Below are 18524 nucleotides of genomic sequence, written 5' to 3'. Positions count from 1 at the left end.
ACTCACAATCATAAACGCAAACGTCTGGGACCGTGTGCTTTGGTCAGATGAGACCAAGATTGAGCTTTTTGGCAACAAACACTCTAAGTGGGTCTGGCTTGCCAAGAAAGATGCTCATGCTGAAAAGCACGAAATGGTCGTATGTCGAGCAGGATTTTCCCATAAGAATACATTATAATTCCATTAATTCGTTCCACAGCCCGAAAACCTACACCAAATCCTTAATAAAAAACTGCTGGTACCATTACATATGGAAATTACACATAGCAAATATAAATAAATTATAAATAAAAATCGTAACATAATAATCTTCATATCTATGGTAAGCGTCACCTTTTTTTTCACCACCTGCACTAAACTTCTTCACTCTAAACTTCTAATTTCTTTCCCAAGAAAATCCTCCATGCGTTCGTCTTGCGGCAAAACAAAGAAACTGCAGCTCTTTCATAAATTGTCGTATTTCAAGCATGTTGTCGGGTGTAGAAATAAATGGCGAGTCAAATATTATGTCAGATGTCGAAGCGATCGCATGTCGAGGTACCACTGTATTTGCAAGTAACCCTGAAACTAGAGTCTTTATTCGTCATGGAGCTTTATAATAGAGGTTTCCGCTTACAAATAAATAATTCAAAGGTCAAGACAACCTCACCTCAGGCTCATCCTCAGAGTGTTGCGACAGTTGGTCGTGCTGGATGATTTCCGCTTCGTCCTCGGTGGGCCCGTTGCCCACCCGGATGCCTCCGAAATTCTGTGTACCCTGATGGGGTAAAAAGCCCTCAGCATACAACGGCACAAACTTAGCCGATTGATTAGCAGTTTACAAGCCTAGCGGGCCTCCGCGCGAGACGAAATGCATCCTACCAGGTTTTTACGCCACAAATATTGTCTCCGTAGGACCAGAGTTTTCACTATCAACATGCAAGGAACACATGCCAAGGCAATGAGCACCAGGAGCGTCTGTAGGGCTTGCTGTGAAAAGAAAAATAATTAGAAATTCATTTTATTTATGCACACAAAAAAAAAACGATTTTACTTACTTGTCCCGTGTACAGAGGCTTGACGGTCGGGTCGTTGTAGTTGAAAAGAAACATGTTGATGAAGGCGATCAGGAGACTCGGCGCGTCACGCGACAGCCGCACGTCATACGACAGCCACTTGTAGAAGATAAGCAGCACCAGGTAGCCGAAGAGGCTGGCCATGAAGACGATCTCGGGGATGAATCCCAAGTAGATGTTCAGTGGCTTCTTGAAATAACTTACAGAAAGAACGAGAGGAAAGTTGATGATATGTGGCGCAAACGAACCGAAAATTGAGGTGAGAAACACCAGGCATGAAAATGGGTCAGGGGTTAAAAAGGTGAGAAGGGTATGGAGGAAATATGTACACTGTACAACCCAACAAAATATTGAGTTCTGTCGACCCATACTGTGTTTTAGCAGGGCCGTACAGAGACCGGTGGAGGGGCGGCTGCTCGTAGATCAAAAGGGGCACATGAACAAGTATTTAATACACCTTAAAACAACATAACTTCAATTTTAACCAGCTTTAGATAATAATTGGCTGCGACTGTGACACACTTTAATTGGGAGGGGGCAACAGTCAATAGAAATCAACACTGTCATCAACACTTTCTGGCTGTGACTCAGTCAGTCTGCCTCTTTTCTTCCTTCAACCTCTGCATCAAAACTTCCTTCCTCAACTTGTTCAAACCAAATCACATCAGATAGTCACTGAGCCACCAACAGCACAGTTTTCTCAAAACCATTATTTCATTATTATCCATACTTAACAACTCTGGCACCTAATAATTAATAAAGCAATGACATAAAATCTTATAGAAAAATAACATTGTAATTGTGTTTATAATTGTATTTTATACCCGAATATCCTTGCAAACTTATTCTTACCAAGTGTGCTATTCACCCAGCTGATGAGGGATCCACTGCCTTTAGCAGCCTCATCCAACTCCTTTTTTTATCCCTCAATCTCCTTTCCTTACGAGGCATGTCTATATCATGAAATAGAAATCTTTAAAAAAAAATTTTTTTTTAATCAGACTCCCCGGAGGCTTTTACTTTTAAAGCTTTCTTAATTTCTGTCTCTCTCAATAATGATGGAGGTAGATTTGTGTCTTTATTATTCAATCAAAAAACAAAGTTTCTTCGATCAAAAACAAAGTTGCTTCAATCAAAATATATATTTTTAATCCCAAAAAAGTCACTTCAATAAAAAAAGTTTTTGATTGCAAAAATAAATTTGAGACAAGAAAAGCATTTGAAAACTATTTTTCTTGATTGAAACAACTTTTTCCATTGAAGTAATGTTGTTTTGCATTTGGGCCACATTTTGGCTAGGACATTTGTGTCTTTATTATTCAATCAAAAAATAGGTTGCTTCAAACAAAACATTTTTTTTTTCAATTCACTTTAAAAAAAAAATCAATCATAGAATAGGTTTGCGCATGCGTCTATCGTTTAACAAAGTGAGCAGCTTGAGAATGTTTGAGTAAACTCACTATGAAGCATTTAATAAAGCCAAGCATTTTCTTACTACTTAATTCTTGTTTAAAAATAATTCAGTGGGGCAGTAACATTATTAAAACTTATCATAATTCTTACATTTTGAAGTGCTTAAAAACCATTTATAAATGATACTTTGGGGGGGAGTGAAAAAACATGTCATATATATACTGTATGTATCTTTTTTTCCAATGTAAAATCTGAATAAATACATTGAACACGCACATAAAAAATGGGGGGCGGGGGGCTACTTCACGGTTTTCACTTATTACGGCGGGCTCTGGTCCCCATTAACCGCGAAAAACGAGGGATCACTGTAAAGCTTTAAGCAGCAAGAATCATTCCCACCACTCGTCGGGCCGGTGTTCTGCCGACACCGGCCATCAGCTCAAGTCCCAGCCGAAAACAACGTGTCTCAGGCCGACGGCGGGAACGATGCGATGCGAGGCGCCCCTCTCCATCCGACAGCATGCCGCTTAATTTGACTCAACAGTGTGTTTCCTCGTTTATATTACCGCTAAATACACAAGCTTGATGCCAATGTAACGGGAGCTATTTTTTCACGGGAGATTTGGCTAGCTCTGGCAGTGTTCAGCGCAAGCTGCAACAAATGGCAGTAACTTTATTATATCGCAAAATATGAAAACGATTGAAACCATTACTCACCAAATTCAATCTGCTGGCAAATACAGGCACGTTTGTATGCTGCGCTCTGGTCTGCCCCGGCGTGGATAATGCCTGCTTTTTCGCAGCTTTGCAATGCAACCAAAGGCTCTCCAAACACTCCATGTACACGTAAGGAGTGCGCGCGATTGGAATATTGGAACGCAGTTTGGGTCAATGATTGGTTCTCGTCAGCGAAGCATCTAGAAGGATTTGCTGACTGTCCAAGTGTCATTTTTTTAAAGGACCTATTTCTGAAGTGTTCAGTTTACGTACTAAGTTAATCACATGATGATAATAATAATAATTAAATAAAATCTCCCGAACACCCCCCGCCCTACCTCCCAAAAAGAATTTCTCCTCGGATCTACGCAATTCACGTAGGTCGCCCTTTTTGACTTCAAAACGGCGAATTTCGCCGAAAGGTGAGAGATTTTCATGCCTGAACACTTACAGGTGGTTGAAGAGGCTAAGAGTGACTCCAAACAGCATGTGGATGACACCCAGGATGACTGACATCTTCATCTTGAAGGAGTTCAAGAACGTCAGCTTGTTCGTTGCGATATTCCAGATCTGAATGATAAGGTGTTTATTAGTGTTCAGAAGTTTATTTTTCACCAAATAAGATACCTCACTGGCTGCCATTGATGGCGCAAGACCTCCAATCCATTTTGACTGAAATGGACTGGACTTCTAGCGCCGTCAATGGCACTGAAATATGAGCATCCACAGCCCAGTTTAAGTAAATTGGACATCTATCGTTGTCAAGAACTTTGCGTAACTTCTTTGTGATTTTAGGGTTATTACAAGCAGTGTTGTAAGTAACGTGCTACTAAGTGACGCGTTACTTGGTAACACGTTAGTTGCTTTCTTTCAATAACGAGCAATCTAACGCAGGGTGCACATTCGAGCCAAGTGCAGCTACAGTGGGGCAAATAAGTATTTAGTCAACCCCCAATTGTGCAAGTTCTCCTATTTGAAAAGATTAGAGAGGCCTGAACGCGACTATTTTTCCTTCGTTCTGGAGGGTTCCAGCAATTGAAGCCGCTACATGCGTGGCCGTTTCGTAACTTTTGCAACGGCGGATAGTCATTGGCGAGCATTGTTTACATCATATTCCTGTTGCACATTTATGCCATGAGGTGACGTGTTCGTTTAGCATTTTTGGGAAGTGTTGTAAGTCCCATTGAGTGTAAAGTGCTTCATTGCTGGCATGTTTTGTGACCAAATTGACAGCGTGTATGTACGGCGTACTTCCGTGTTGCACGCGCGCACTCGCGCCTGCCCCACCTTTGTGTGTTTACTGCACTGTTAATTGCACAGTTCATTTATGTGTTGTTGATTATTGTGCAGTCAATTTGCATTGTTTTACATTGGCACTGAGATGCTGTTAACCCCAAGTTTGGAATTTTTAACATTACGCTTAATCTTTGAGTTAGCAGAGGTTTAATTAGTCGGTGGAGTTGATTTCAACAAATTCCATGCAGTTTGTCAGTTATTTGTTAGTTTCAGGGCTCCCTAATGGATAAGCTAGCACGAGTCAATGGTGGTTGAAATCAACTCCATCGACTAATTAAACCGCCGCTAACTCGAAGATTAAGCCTTATGTGAAAAATTCAATTCCATGTGAGGACGTTTTTCTGTTGTCATTCTTATGTTGAGGCAGCAAAGGGAGAAAAATTGGTAAAACGTAACTGATTACTTTAGAGTAACTTTATTACTTTGATAATAAAGTAATCAGTAAAGTAACTAGATTACTTTTTTGAGGCGTAATCCATAATTACGTTTTCAAGTAATCTGCGACAAAACTGATTACGGGTCACTTTCTTTGAATTTTGGATCACTTCCTACTGATTTTTTTGGCATTTCCAGGTTACTTCCTGTTGATTTTGTTTCACTTCCTTTTGGTTTGGGGGTATTTCTGTGTCACTTCCTTGTTAACTCATTGGCTGCCATTGATGGTGCCATTTTGACTGGGAGTAGGCGGATGAACGAATGTAACAGTGGACACGAAACTGCGCCAAGTGCAGTAGTGCGCGCACTCGATCGCAAAAAACAAATTCATTGTTTACTGTGCCGACGTCAAAATAAAAGCATGCGATTCTGTATGAATGAGCTACAGGCAAGCTAGCCACTTCTAGCCCATGGGCCTTACGTTACGACAACCCTGAGTTAAGTCATTGGTTGTAGGGAATCACTGCCAACTCACCCCGTTCCAATGAATTAGACATCCATTCCCATCAATGGCAGCGGATAAGCTAAGTGAGTGCACAACACTATCAGTTGAAAATTTTCCAATGTTTTCTTCTTTCCTTAAGGTCGTGATAAAAGATGTCCCAATACTTTTGCCCACAGGAGCATAGAAATTACCGGATCAATTCCTATTGGGTACGGCCCCTTGAAGACGCCAGCTATGGCTGGATCCAACTGCAAAACTTTGTTGCCTTGAAGTGTTTCAGTCCTGAAAACAACAAAAAGAAAAACACAACATAAAACCTAACACTAGAGATTAGAGGTGCAACAATTAATCTATTAATCGACAATTAATCGATTAGTCGATTTGTTTCCTTTTATCCTTTTAGTCTGGGATAACAGAAAAAAATCAACTAATCTATAACTAATCGATGAACAAATTAATCGACAACTATTTTGAAAGTAGATTAATCGTTTACGACCTTCTTCACCTTAAACACCTCTAAATTCTTGAAATTGTAACATATATGTAACTTCTCAGTCGTGAATATCAGATTTCGTCTTTATATTTTTCTTTAGTCAAAGTAAGACATGAACAAATATCTGCTTTTACTTTGGAAAACAACAATTTTCGGATATCTTATTTCTTATTGTCTAAACTTGATTTTAGTAAGGCTGCAACAACTAATGGATTAATAAATGAATGAATGGTTTAGGGCTGCAGCTATCGATTATTTTACTAGTCGATTAATCGATAAACCATTAGTTCGAATAATCGAGTAATCGGATAACGAACATGAAAAATTGAATTACCTGAGCTGCGCCTCAAACGGTATAAAAAATAAATAAGTGATCTATGTACAACAGAAGAACAATTGGCTAACTTACAATGCAAAACTCCGCTAGTTTAAATGCTATTAAATGCTAACTTTTTTACAATGCTCTTAACAAATGGTTCAGACACATATTCCCACAAAAATAGACTAAATATACTAGTACCAATAAATTACTATACTATTACTATTACCATTATTATAATTACTAAATTACGAATGCATAAAAAAAAAAAAAAAAAAAAAAAAAACTCAAACAAAATTTAGCTTATGTTGGTCTGAACAGGGAGCACCTAGATTCAGCCATGTGAATTGAGGCAGACCAGAAGGCAGTGTATTCACCCAAATCAATAAAACTAAATGCAAACACTTTCAAAATAAACCATTACAATGTCATTTTAATTAAACTAATACTCGAAGCTGCAAAATTTAATTCGAATATTTTTTTCTAATCGAATACTCGAGTTAATCGATTAATCGTTGCAGCACTAGAATGGTTTCCTGACCCATGTATCGATAATGGTTGTATCGCCATGTTTTGAGATATCACTTACGTCCAGTTGCCTCCCACGCGGGCGTCAAACATGGGCCGTACGCTCCAGCCCGAGCCGAAAACATTCAGCGACTTGGAGAAGCAGTCGTTGTAGATGATACCCGTGTAGATGGAGAAGATTCCCATCATCAGGATGATGTATCGCCCCGCGAACACCATACTGAACATCTAACACGAAATACCAAAGTTTCAACAAAAGCGCGGTTCAGTGGAAAACCGATACGCGCGTCTTAGAATGAATGCGATGAAGTGGATCATGGCACGTGAGGGCGGATACCTCGTTGTCATTCTTTTGGGCGATCAGCCTGCTCTCTCGCAAGACGAGGTAGAGAGCGGCGCAGGTCATGAGCACGCCGTGGCCCAGGTCGCCGAACATGACGGCGAACAAGAAGGGGAAGGTGATGATGGTGTATGGCGCTGGAGTGGTGATGAACGGGAGGACACGGATGAAAGAATGTCAAGGTGCGAGCGGAAAACGCAGGCATACCTGGGTTGATTTCGCGGTAGCTGCCGATTCCGTAGGCGTCGACGATGTTTTGAAATCCGGAAGTGAGCTTGTTTGTCTTGTTATAGGTAGGAGGGGTCTGCTTTGTCTGCATTCTGTTTAGGATGGAAGGCACCGTGGAGCCGCTTTTCTCCTAAACAGCACAATATTTTTTTAATAATAAAAATAATCAATTTTTTCCCCTGATAATCCAGCGACTCACCGTGCCTCTGCGCAGAGCAAACTGTATGGAGTCTAGGTCGGAGACGGGACACCACACCTCCGCAATGAGACACTTCTGAGTGACGTCGATGTTGCACAGGTTGAGGGTGTGGTAGATGGCCTTCATCTTCCTCACTTTGATGAACCACACGCGCACCGCCTTGGCCGCCGCCTGCAGGACTCTCTGCCTGTGGTCCTCTGTCTGATTCAGAACCTTCGTTTCGGAAGGGGGTAGCGTTTTAATACAAGCATGTTTGACTGCCATGTCCAAATGGATTGGATGTCTATCACAGTCAGTGGCAGACAGAGGTCATTTATGAAATAACAATAAAGCAGTTACAACAGTAGGAAGATTGTTGCTGTGTGTCCTTATTAAGTTTTAAGTGGTACTATGCCAAAGATGCTAGGGCTGTGACAATAGAATGATTCCTCGTTTTTTTGCTGTTAATGGGGACCAGAACCTGCCGCGATATGTGAAAAACTGCGACATAGCACCCCCCCCCCCATTTTTGTGTGTGTGTGTGTGTGTTTTCAATGTATTTATTCAGGTTTAACATTGGAAAGAGAAGAAAAATGCTTGGCTTTAATAAATGCTTCATTGAGTGTGTATACTCAAATCCAAGCTGCTCACTTACACTCAATGAGTTGCCACAGCAACTGTTTAACAAGTTAAACGATGTTTGACGAATGCGGCGCTTTGATCTTGCCAGAGAAGAACTTCAAACATTAAACATCTGTCAATACTCGTTTACCTTAAAATGAAACTCCAGTGCACTCACTGCCTGACCAACAAAGAGCAGGGAGAGGGAGGGAGACTACGCGATCGGCTCTGGACAGCTCATCTGTATTACCGTATGGGCCCGAATATAAGACAGTGTTTTTTGCATTTAGATAAGACTGAAAAAGTGGGGGTCGTTTTATATTCGGGGTCTAGACCTAATACCCATTCACGACGCTAGATGGCGCCAGATATCATTGAAGCGAATGCTGAACTTGACTCCCCAGGCCAAAGCAACCCTCTTATGGTTAATGCAGTTACTGCAATTTTGTTGTTTTATCACAATAGATATTAAGATTTGAATGAGGCAAAATAACATGCTTTTTCTCTCAAATATATTTTTATAATCACTTGTTTAAGATGTACTGTACTTATTTTCTGTATTCAAATTAATTAAAAAGTCTTGAAAAAGAGGGGGTCGTCTTATAATCAGGGCCGTCTTATGTTCGTGCCAATACGGTATTATTTTTTATTATTATTGAAAAAAAAATCCGCGATGGACTGCAGGCACAAAGTTTGAAGCTTGAAGTAGCGAGGCATAGACTTCATAGTGTATTGACGGCTCAGCTCGGTCATGCGCTGCGTCTCGCATTCAATAGGGGGCCGCCCACATCAAGAGGAGCTATTCACAAACACGCACGCAGCATTCTAACGCCTGATTTCTACTGAAAAAGATCAAAAGCTGTACCGATTACAAACAGGAAGGATTGTCTTAGGAGTGATTTGTTCAAGGATTTAAGGTAAGTATTATATTTTTCGTACCATGATGCATTTTGAAACGTTGAGAAAAAAATCAATGGGAGAAATTAGCCGCTACTGCATTGGCATTATATTTCGGAGGATTTATGTAAAATAAATGCTAATTGCACTTTTTTTTTGCTTTTAAACATGAATCAAGACTGTTTTACGTCCATCTCTATAAAGAATTCGGGGTTTTAAGCATTTATTGACAAGAATTTTCGCCGGAAAAGCTCCGTTTACATCAGGCGGTTGCTAGCTTCTACATTCACTAACAGACTAGCATTGTACTTCGACGTTTTTACGTAAAATAAACGCTAACTGCACTTTTTTTTTTTTTTTTTTTTGCTTTTGACCAAGAATCGAGACTGTTTTACGTCCATATCTGTAAAGAATTTGGGGATTTAAAGGGATCCAGGGATAGAAAGACAGCACAATTTATTATAATTTGATATTGAAACCCCTCTTAATGTTATTGTTTTTATACAATTTGTAAAATTATTTTAACTAGTAGGTCGCCATTCTTGTTGACGTCGCAGGGCAGCGAATTTTGTTACTGTCGTGTCGACAGCGATGAGCTCTCACGGATTTCCAACTTGCGTTCTCACTTTCATTTTACCTTATCAATCCATGGAAGAAACATTTATTCATCATGATGAAATGAGCAAGTTATACAGCAGCCTTTAAAAGAAAAGTCACATCTGTTTTGTTTTCTCCTAGAGTCTGGTAAGTTGGACCAGTTGTCAAATCATATTATTGCCATAAATATTCTCAGTTTATGGTAATGCTTTGAACTACCAATGTGCTATGCTTGTGCTGTGTTTCACCAGTCAGTAAAATTACATTTCTGTATCTGTAGACGAGCTCTGTTTTCTTGTATTCTTCTAATTATTGGTGCTAAAATTAGGGTGCGCGTTATAAACGGGTACAATAATTTTCCCTAGATTTTACAAGTAAATTTGGGGTGCGCATTATACACGGCTGCGCCTTATATTCGGGAAATTACGGTAAGTACTGGCTAAAGTTGGTAAATATTAGTAGTAGACCTCTCTGACTAATCCCATACTCAGAACTATATATTTTTACTGTACCAATATTTCAAAAAAATGAATTCAAAGTCCTACATGTATACTTTGATCAGGTTACAGTTCTTGTTTTTGTGGTACTGTAACTTAACAATTTTGAATAAGTTCTGGCCAAGGTTTTTTAATATTAGCGGTGGACCTCTCTGACAACTTACATACTGAAAACATTGCATATATAGAAATTTTGAATTAAAATTCCTACATGCATACTTTGATCAGGTTACATGTTACAGTTCTCGTTGTTGTGGTACAGTAAATCCACAGTTCTGAATAAGTTCTGGTCAAAGTTAGTGAATATTAGTAGTGGAACTCTCTGTGTTGCTAGCTGAATGGCTTGGCTGAAAAAAATTAAAAAGAACAGACTTCTTTTTTTCCCCCCAAGTTACTGTGTAGTTAACATAAAGACAGTTCATTTTTAGAGCAGATATGGTTCATCCATCATTGTTAAGGGCAGCCGGTGAGTTCATGAGATTACCATTTGCAGGTCATCGATGCGAGCGTTCACACCTGCGAGCATCTCTTTCCTCTCTTGAGGTGTTTCTGGACATGGATATAATGTCGCCCGAAAGCTGTGGGGAGAGGAACAACACACATAAGCAAAGCAAGTACATAAGAAACAGTTTGGTTTTGTTTACTTACCCCTCACTAATCTTCTTAACTCTGTTCTTCAGCTGGTCTCCCTGGAAGAAAATGATGAAGACGGACTTGTGGACCTGATCGCCCTGCAGACACATTAAACGCAATGATTAATGTTTTATTTGTATCAAAAAGCCAGGGAACTGTTATAAACTGCCAAACAAAATTTTCAGGCTGACCGAAGTAGGGTCTTCCAGAGGGTCTTCGATCTCTGCCTGCCTCAGGAACACATTCCCCCTGCAAACTCTCCAAAGCATCCTTTCAAATGTCGGGATGCGCTCCCTTCCGATAACCCCAGCCACGAATCTGTAGCATACGCAAAGTAGCTGTTTGTACGATTGTTGAGCCGATGAGGAAAATCTCCAGTAGCGGGACTGACCCAAGCCTGAGCGGAGCCCCTCGATTGACCTCGTTGGGGTCCAGAAGTGTGGACGACTCCTCCAGCAGAGTGGGGTCTTCCATCTACAAAATGTTTACAACAAACCAATAAACACTGCCTTCTTGCAGCAACAGTAAATATGACATAACTCATTTAACATGGCTGAATCCAGCTGCTCCCTGTTAAGACTAACATAAGATAAGTTTTTGTTGAGTAAATTATTCCTAAACAAAAGTGTAATCCGCAACATGGAAGCATTTGCATGGTTGAGCACCAACGTGTTATTCCACAACGGCCAAGCAGCTCCAACCTATTGCCGGAACCCTCCAGAATGAAGGAAAAAAACACACGTTCATTCCTGGACACACACAGATCATCACTCCCTCATCTCAACAGGTGGCTGCACTCCGCGCAAATGTGCAACCTCGCTGCACACGCCTTTATCAGTCCCAAAACACTTAGCGCGAGTGACTCAAGACCAAAACAGGAAGTAAATATGAGCGGTTATCATGGAAACGAGCGGGAACCTTTCTAACAATTTCTATTCAAAATGCTCTTTGTACATGACTACAATATTCTTCATTCTACATACATTCTGAGGCAATAACACAATGGTAACGCATCAACACTCAGGGACCTAAGTTTAATGAGATTACTGGTTTGAAAAATGAACGCGTTAGATTGCTTGTTACTCAAAGAAAGTCATCAGATTACAGCAACGAGGTAATACTGGTCGCAGTAAGTGACGTTTCCAACAGGTAAATCTTCGGTTATCAGTGTCCACATGATGGCACCACAAACACAGAATTTGCACATCTTCATTTTGGACGCAGTTTTTAACTCATTTGCTCCCAAAAACGTATAAATACGTTCTATTTAATTGTTTAAAAAACGTTCTATTTAATTGTTTCAGTGTCCCAAAAATGTATTTATACTAGGGCTGTCAAACGATTAAAATTTTTAATCGAGTTAATTACAGCTTAAAAATTAATTAATTGTAATTAATCGCAATTCAAACCATCTATAAAATATGCCATATTTTTCTGTAAATTATATATATATTCTGTAAAATAAATTGTTGGAATGGAATGATAAGACACAAGATGGATATATACATTCAACATACGGTACATAAGGACTGTATTTGTTTATTATAACAATAAATCAACAAGATGGCATTAACATTATTAACATTCTGTTAAAGCGATCTATGGATAGAAAGACTTGTAGTTTTTAAAAGATAAATGTTAGTACAAGTTATAGAAATTTTATATTAAAACCCCTCTTAATGTTTTCGTTTTAATAAAATTTGTAAAATTTTCAATCAAAAAATAAACTAGTAGCCCGCCATTGTTGATGTCAATAATTACGTACACAATGCTCATGGGTGCTGAAGCCTATAAACTCAGTCGCACCCAAGCACCAGCAGAGGGCGGCAAAACTCCATAAATCACAATTAACAAGTGGTCATTTCACTCTACTGTCATTTAAATCTGTCTGAGCGGGACATGTGCGTTAATTGGGTCAAATATTTTAACGTGATTAATTAAAAAAATTAATTACCGCCCGTTAACGCGATAATTTTGATTATTTAATTATTATTATTATTATCATCATGTGATTAACTTAGTACATAAACTGAGCACTTAAGAAATCGGTTCTTTAAAAAAGCGACACTTGGACAGTCAGCAAATCCTTCTAGATGCTTCGCTGACGAGAACCAATCATCGGCCCAAGCTGCGTTCCATTATTACGTGTACATGGGAGTGCTCGGAGAGCCTTTGGTTGCATTGCAAAGCTGCGAAAACAAAAAGCAGGCCTTATCCACACCGGGGCAGACCAGAGCGCAGCATAAACACTTGCCTGTATTTGCCAGCAGATTGAATTTGGTGAGTAATGGTTTCAATCGTTTTCACATTTTGCGATATAAAAAAGTTACTGCCATTCGTTGCAGCTCGCGTTGAACACTGCCAGAGCTAGCCAAATCTCCCATGAAAAAAAATAGCTCTCGTTAAATTGGCGTCAAGCTTGTGTATTTAGCGGTAATATAAACGAAGAAACACACTGTTCAGTCAAATTAAGCGGCATGCTCTTGGATGGAGGGGGGCGCTTCGTATCGCTCCCGTCGTCCAACTGAGACGCGTTATTTTCGGCTGGGACTTGAGCTGACGGCCGGTGTCGGCACAACACCGGCCTGACGAGTGGTGGGAATGACTCTTGCTGCTTAAAGCTTTTCAGAAATACAGGGATCCCTCGTTTTTCGCGGTTAATGGGGACCAGAACCCGCCGCAATAAGTGAAAACCGCGAAGTAGCGCCCCCCCCCCCCCCCCATTTTTTTGTGCGTGTTCAATGTATTTATTCAGATTTTACATTGGAAAAAAGATACATATATATAAAACGTTTTTTCAATTTTTTCACCAAAGTATCATTTATAAATGGTTTTCAAGCACTTCAAAATGTAAGAATTATGATAAGTTTTAAACATGTTACTGCGCCACCGAATTATTTTTAAACAAGAATAAAGTAGTAAGAAAATGCTTGGCTTTATTAAATGCTTCATAGTGAGTCTACTCAAACCCTCTCAGGCTTTGTTAAACGGTGATTGACACATGTGCAAAGTTTTTCTTTTTATATATATTTTTTTTGTTTGAAGCAACTTATTTGATTGAATAATAAAGACACAAATGTCCTAGCCAAAATGTGGCCCAAACGCAAAACAACATTACTTCAATGGAAAAATTTGTTTCAATCAAGAAAAATAGTTTTCAAATGCTTTTTTTGTCTCAAATTTATTTTTGCAATCAAAAACATTTTTTTTTAATTGAAGTTACTTTTTTGGGATTAAAAGTATATACTGTATTTTGATTGAAGCAACTTTGTTTTTGATAGAAGTAACTTTGTTTTTTGATTGAATAATAAAAACACAAATCTACCTCCATCGTTATTGAGAAAGAAATTAAGAAAGCTTTAAAACTAAAAGCCACCGGGGAGTCTGTTTTTTTTTTTTTTTTTAATATTTATATTTCATTACATAGACATGCCTCGTAGGGAAAGGAGATTGAGGGATAAAAAAAGGAGTTGGATGACGCTGCTAAAGGCAGTGGATACCTCATCAGCTGGGTGAATAGCAGACCTGGTAAGAACAAGTTTGCAAGGATAGTCGGGTATTAAATACAATTATAAACACAATTACAATGTTATTTTTCTATAAGATTTTATGTCATTGCTTTATTTAATCATTAGGTGCTAGAGTTGTTAAGTATGGATAATAATGAAATAATAGTTTTGAGAAAACTGTGCTGTTGGTGGCTCAGTGACCATCTGATGTGGTTTGTTCTCAGATGAACAAGTTGAGGAAGGAAGTTTTGATGCAGAGGTTGAAGAAAAGAAAAGAGGCAGACTGACTGAGTCACAGCCAGAATGTGTTGATGACAGTTTTAATTTCTATTCACTGTTGCCCCCTCCCAATTAAAGTATGTCACAGTCGCAGCCAATTATTATCTAAAGCTGGTTAAAATTGAAGTTATGTTGTTTTAAGGTGTATTAAATACTTGTTCATGTGCCCCTTTTGATCTACGAGCACCCGCCCCTCCACCGGTCTCTGCTGAAACACAGTGTGGGTCGACAGAGCTCAATATTTTGTTGGGGTGTACAGTGTACTGGAACATATTTCCTCCACACCCTTCTCACCTTTTTAACCCCTGACCCATTTTCATGCCTGGCTATGAGAGTATGAGTCTGGCCACCATTCAGCAGAAAAAAATTTCCAGGGCGGAGCCAGCCATAACAAATAGACAGCGGAGCGGACCAATCAGCGACGGGCTGACGCGACGGGTAAAGCGACAAGTAACTAGCGAGAGACATTTCAACATATTCAACACGGCTAGCGCGAGACAGACTGTTGGTTTTAGCGACTCGATGTGTTTTTGGTCATGTAAAACCGAAACCGCGTATTGGTGTTGGTGTTATACTTATATAGCGCTTTTCCACCTTTCAAGGCGCTCAAAGCGCTTTACACTATCTCACCATCTACCTACTGGTGACACAGCACCAGTATTGGAACATATTGCCGCTGAGTCTGGTGTACCAGGCTATGGGACTACTGTCTGCTGTATTCTGCTGCATTTGGCGCGATTCGGCGACACCGCATACAGCAATTTATATTACATTCAGTGGTCTCAAAATGCCCTAGAGAGATACACCAGGCTTGAAAATGTATACACACACCCTACCCCGAGGGTCAGAGACCCTCCCACCACAGTCTCCTAAAATCCTGTGGGAAACACTGATATAGCAATAGAACAGAATTTTCTGTGGGCCTTGCAAAATCAGTCAAAATCCAGTAAAACGGCCGGAAGCGAAGGGGGTTGCTCCGGTGAAAATGGCTGGGAGTGAATGAGTTAAGAACGCTTGTTCACATGTGCGTGTAGATGATAGGCTAAAACGTCAGAAAAAGTTATTGTTTTTGCAAAATACCTTATTAATAATTTAGGCACGTAGACTTGGCCTAAATATGAATTATTTGAGGTTTTAATGACTACATCCCTAAAATATTCAAATACATAGTATAGGTAAGCTTCATGAGAATCACCCAGTTTATCCTTGCAAACTTTGATTTTTCTGAATTGGGAGATCCATTACCTAAACGGTAGCCTGCCCTGCTTAATGATTAACCTTCAACACGGCTCATTACAGTTCGTTTAAGACAACTTAAAAGACGCAGACAAGACAGGTTTTAACGGAGGCGGTCAAGCGATACTAATGTCAGAGCAAAGGTGCAAAAAAACACACACTTGGCTGCAAATGAGAAGTTACGCGTGTTAATATGTCACATCCCGTTTGTGCCTGCTCGTGTGCTGACCTCATCGAAAAACTGCTGCGTGCGACGCAGAATGTGCTTGAGCTCGGTCAGCTCCAGGAAGTTTTTCTTCAAGGCCTCCTGGTTGGTGTTGATTTCCTTCAGTTCGTTCTCGAGTTTCTCAAATGTGGCCTGAGGAACGAGAGAAAAGAAGGAAGTGGGAGTAACACAGCCTATGGGTTAGTTGTCGTTAACATTCTCAATCTGTCTCACCTCCAAATCGATCATGTCTCTCGGAAAAGGCACTTCAGGGTTCTCTCCAGTATCGACGATCGGGATGTCTGCCTTTTTAATCTCCTTCTCCACAAACCCTGCCAATGAGACAGCATTGTTTTTGCTTTCCTGTAGGAAACTCCACCAATACAATGCAATCAATTCACAACAATCCAAAACAGCGGGTGGTAGCACTAAAGAGAGGTTCCTTAGCACTCAAGAAGTGGTTCGTACACCTTTTTCATGTGCAAATTCAAGCACTTTTTAATGACTTTCAAGACCAATTTTCCAGTTTTTCCAGTACCTTTTTTTAAAAGTTAAGGCAGAATGAAAATATGGTGCCTTCTACAAGTATGCAAACGCCTTTCAAAATTGTTTTATGACCCTGGAGGTTCAAGAAATTTTGTTTGAAAGGTGTCGGTTCTGACACCCCTCCTTCCAGGATGGTGCCGCAACAGTGAGCGTTTTGTGGCAAACCACTGGCGTAGTGATCGCATGCTGTTCGATGGACGGAGGCACACACGTCACAACAGAGTAAACTTTGATAAATGCACTGGTCCGGCAACGATTAATCGATTAACTAGAAAAAATAAGTTTAGAAAAAAGATTTAAATTAAAATGTTGTTGCTTCAAGTATTCGTTTCATTAAAGTGGGTTTGTAATGGTTTGTTTTGAAAGTGTTTGCATTTAGTATTATTGATTTGGTGGATACACTCCCCTTTAGATGCAACAGTGAATAAGACATAACTAATTTCACATGGCTGAATCCAGCTGCTCCCAGTTAAGACCAACATAAGCCAAGTTTTTGTTTGAGCTTGTTTTTTTAAAACATTATTAATTTAGGTTATAGTTATATTTATTTATGTATAGATATACCGTCTTGGCCCGAATATAAGACGGTGTTTTTTGCATTGAAATAAGACTGAAAAAGTGGGGGTCGTCTTATATCCGCGGTCTAGACGTTATACCCATTCACGACGCTAGATGGCGCCAGATATCATTGAAGCGATGTTCTGTCATGACAGATCTCAGCTACTCTCAAGTTTAACCAGTTTGCATTATTTTACTGCAATGTTTTTCCTTATTCAGATTTGTTTCAAGACTAGTTACAAATAGATTTCACTTTGATGGTTAATGCAGTTATTGCAGTTTTGTTGTTTTATCACAATAGATTGCTTTATTTAGATTTCAAAAACCAGAAGCCATTCATTTACGAATGTGATTGCACTTTAGTTTACATATTTAAATGTTCAGATATTAAGATTTGTATGAGGCAAAATAACATGCTTTTTCTCTCAAATATATTGTTAATAATCATTTGTTTCGGATGTACTGTATTATTTTCTGTATAAAAATTAATTTGGTGTTCAAAAACTCTTTTTTTCAAACTTGAGTCTTGAAAAAGAGGGGGTCGTCTTATAATCAGGCCCGTCTTATATTCGGGCCAATACGGCATTTCGATTATTCGAACAAACTAGTTCATCAATTAATGGACTACTAAAATAATCGATAGATGCAGCCGTAAAATGCATGTTCTTGAAGTTTGGGACTCTCGAAATGTTGCGAAATAATAGTTATTGTGAACATTGTATCTCCAGTCGTATCGTGAGGAACCCAGAGGTTCCCACCTCTAACGAGGACTTACTCAGTTTGCGGTCCATTTCCTCGCAACGACGCACCTCGTTGACAAACTTGCGCTGAAAAACGTTCACGTCAGGATTCAACTGCAAGGAAAAGAGAAAATGAGCAAGCGCATCTCGTAATTGATGGTAGGTTTGCTATAATATTCTCTTTTTTCTTCTTCACTGTAATCTTATTCTCCTGACTTTTGGGGTATGCTACTTCTTCCACACGCTTTCACCTTTCGACTCAGTTCAAACTTCGACATATTCCAAAAATTCATGTCACGCAGGGTTCTACTCAGATTTTGCCAAAAATTTACGCTTGCCAACAAGTCTCATTCATTTCCTACGACACATATTTCAGCTTGGAAAGCTTCCCGTTACTTTTTCATCACATTCACATGAATCCAATGACTGCCCTGTACGTCCAATTCAATTACAGCCATAAACGTCTATGTCCATGACGCCCATGCACGTCCATGACAATGATGCTAATGTACGTCCATGACAATGACGCCAATGTCATTGGGCCACGGCCAACCCTTTACATCCATGCCACCGACGGCCATGTACGTCCATGCCACCGACGGCCATGTACGTCCAATTCAATTACAGCCATAAATATCTATGCCAATGACGCCCATGCACATCCATGCCAAAGACGCCAATGTACGTCCATGCCACGGCCGGCCCGGTACATCTATGCCACGGCCGGCCCGGTACGTCCATGCCACAGCCGGTCCTGTA

The 18524-nt window shown here is 39.8% G+C and overlaps 1 protein-coding gene across 3 annotated transcripts in view; it reads right to left on the bottom strand.

The window, feature by feature from the left end:
* atp6v0a1a (ATPase H+ transporting V0 subunit a1a) overlaps window positions 1–18524 on the bottom strand; it is a 29700-nt gene that overhangs the window by 8856 nt on the left and 2320 nt on the right. For all 3 annotated transcript variants that reach the window (XM_057817156.1, XM_057817157.1, XM_057817158.1), the window contains exons 3-18: window positions 17801–17879; window positions 16156–16253; window positions 15946–16074; window positions 11084–11166; window positions 10884–11010; window positions 10708–10790; window positions 10544–10637; window positions 7469–7681; window positions 7249–7399; window positions 7039–7178; window positions 6763–6929; window positions 5553–5643; window positions 3637–3755; window positions 1038–1254; window positions 862–969; window positions 650–757 (exon numbers count right to left, since the gene is read on the bottom strand). In XM_057817156.1, the coding sequence (XP_057673139.1) occupies window positions 650–757; window positions 862–969; window positions 1038–1254; window positions 3637–3755; window positions 5553–5643; window positions 6763–6929; window positions 7039–7178; window positions 7249–7399; window positions 7469–7681; window positions 10544–10637; window positions 10708–10790; window positions 10884–11010; window positions 11084–11166; window positions 15946–16074; window positions 16156–16253; window positions 17801–17879 (2007 nt within the window). The remainder of the gene's footprint in view (window positions 1–649; window positions 758–861; window positions 970–1037; window positions 1255–3636; window positions 3756–5552; window positions 5644–6762; window positions 6930–7038; window positions 7179–7248; window positions 7400–7468; window positions 7682–10543; window positions 10638–10707; window positions 10791–10883; window positions 11011–11083; window positions 11167–15945; window positions 16075–16155; window positions 16254–17800; window positions 17880–18524) is intronic.

The sequence above is a fragment of the Corythoichthys intestinalis genome, chromosome 16 (assembly GCF_030265065.1).
Source record: "Corythoichthys intestinalis isolate RoL2023-P3 chromosome 16, ASM3026506v1, whole genome shotgun sequence".
In the NCBI taxonomy this organism is placed as follows: Eukaryota; Metazoa; Chordata; class Actinopteri; order Syngnathiformes; family Syngnathidae; genus Corythoichthys; species Corythoichthys intestinalis.
The sequence above is the reverse complement of the archived record's forward strand: the minus strand, read 5'-3'. Positions and strand labels throughout refer to the sequence as shown.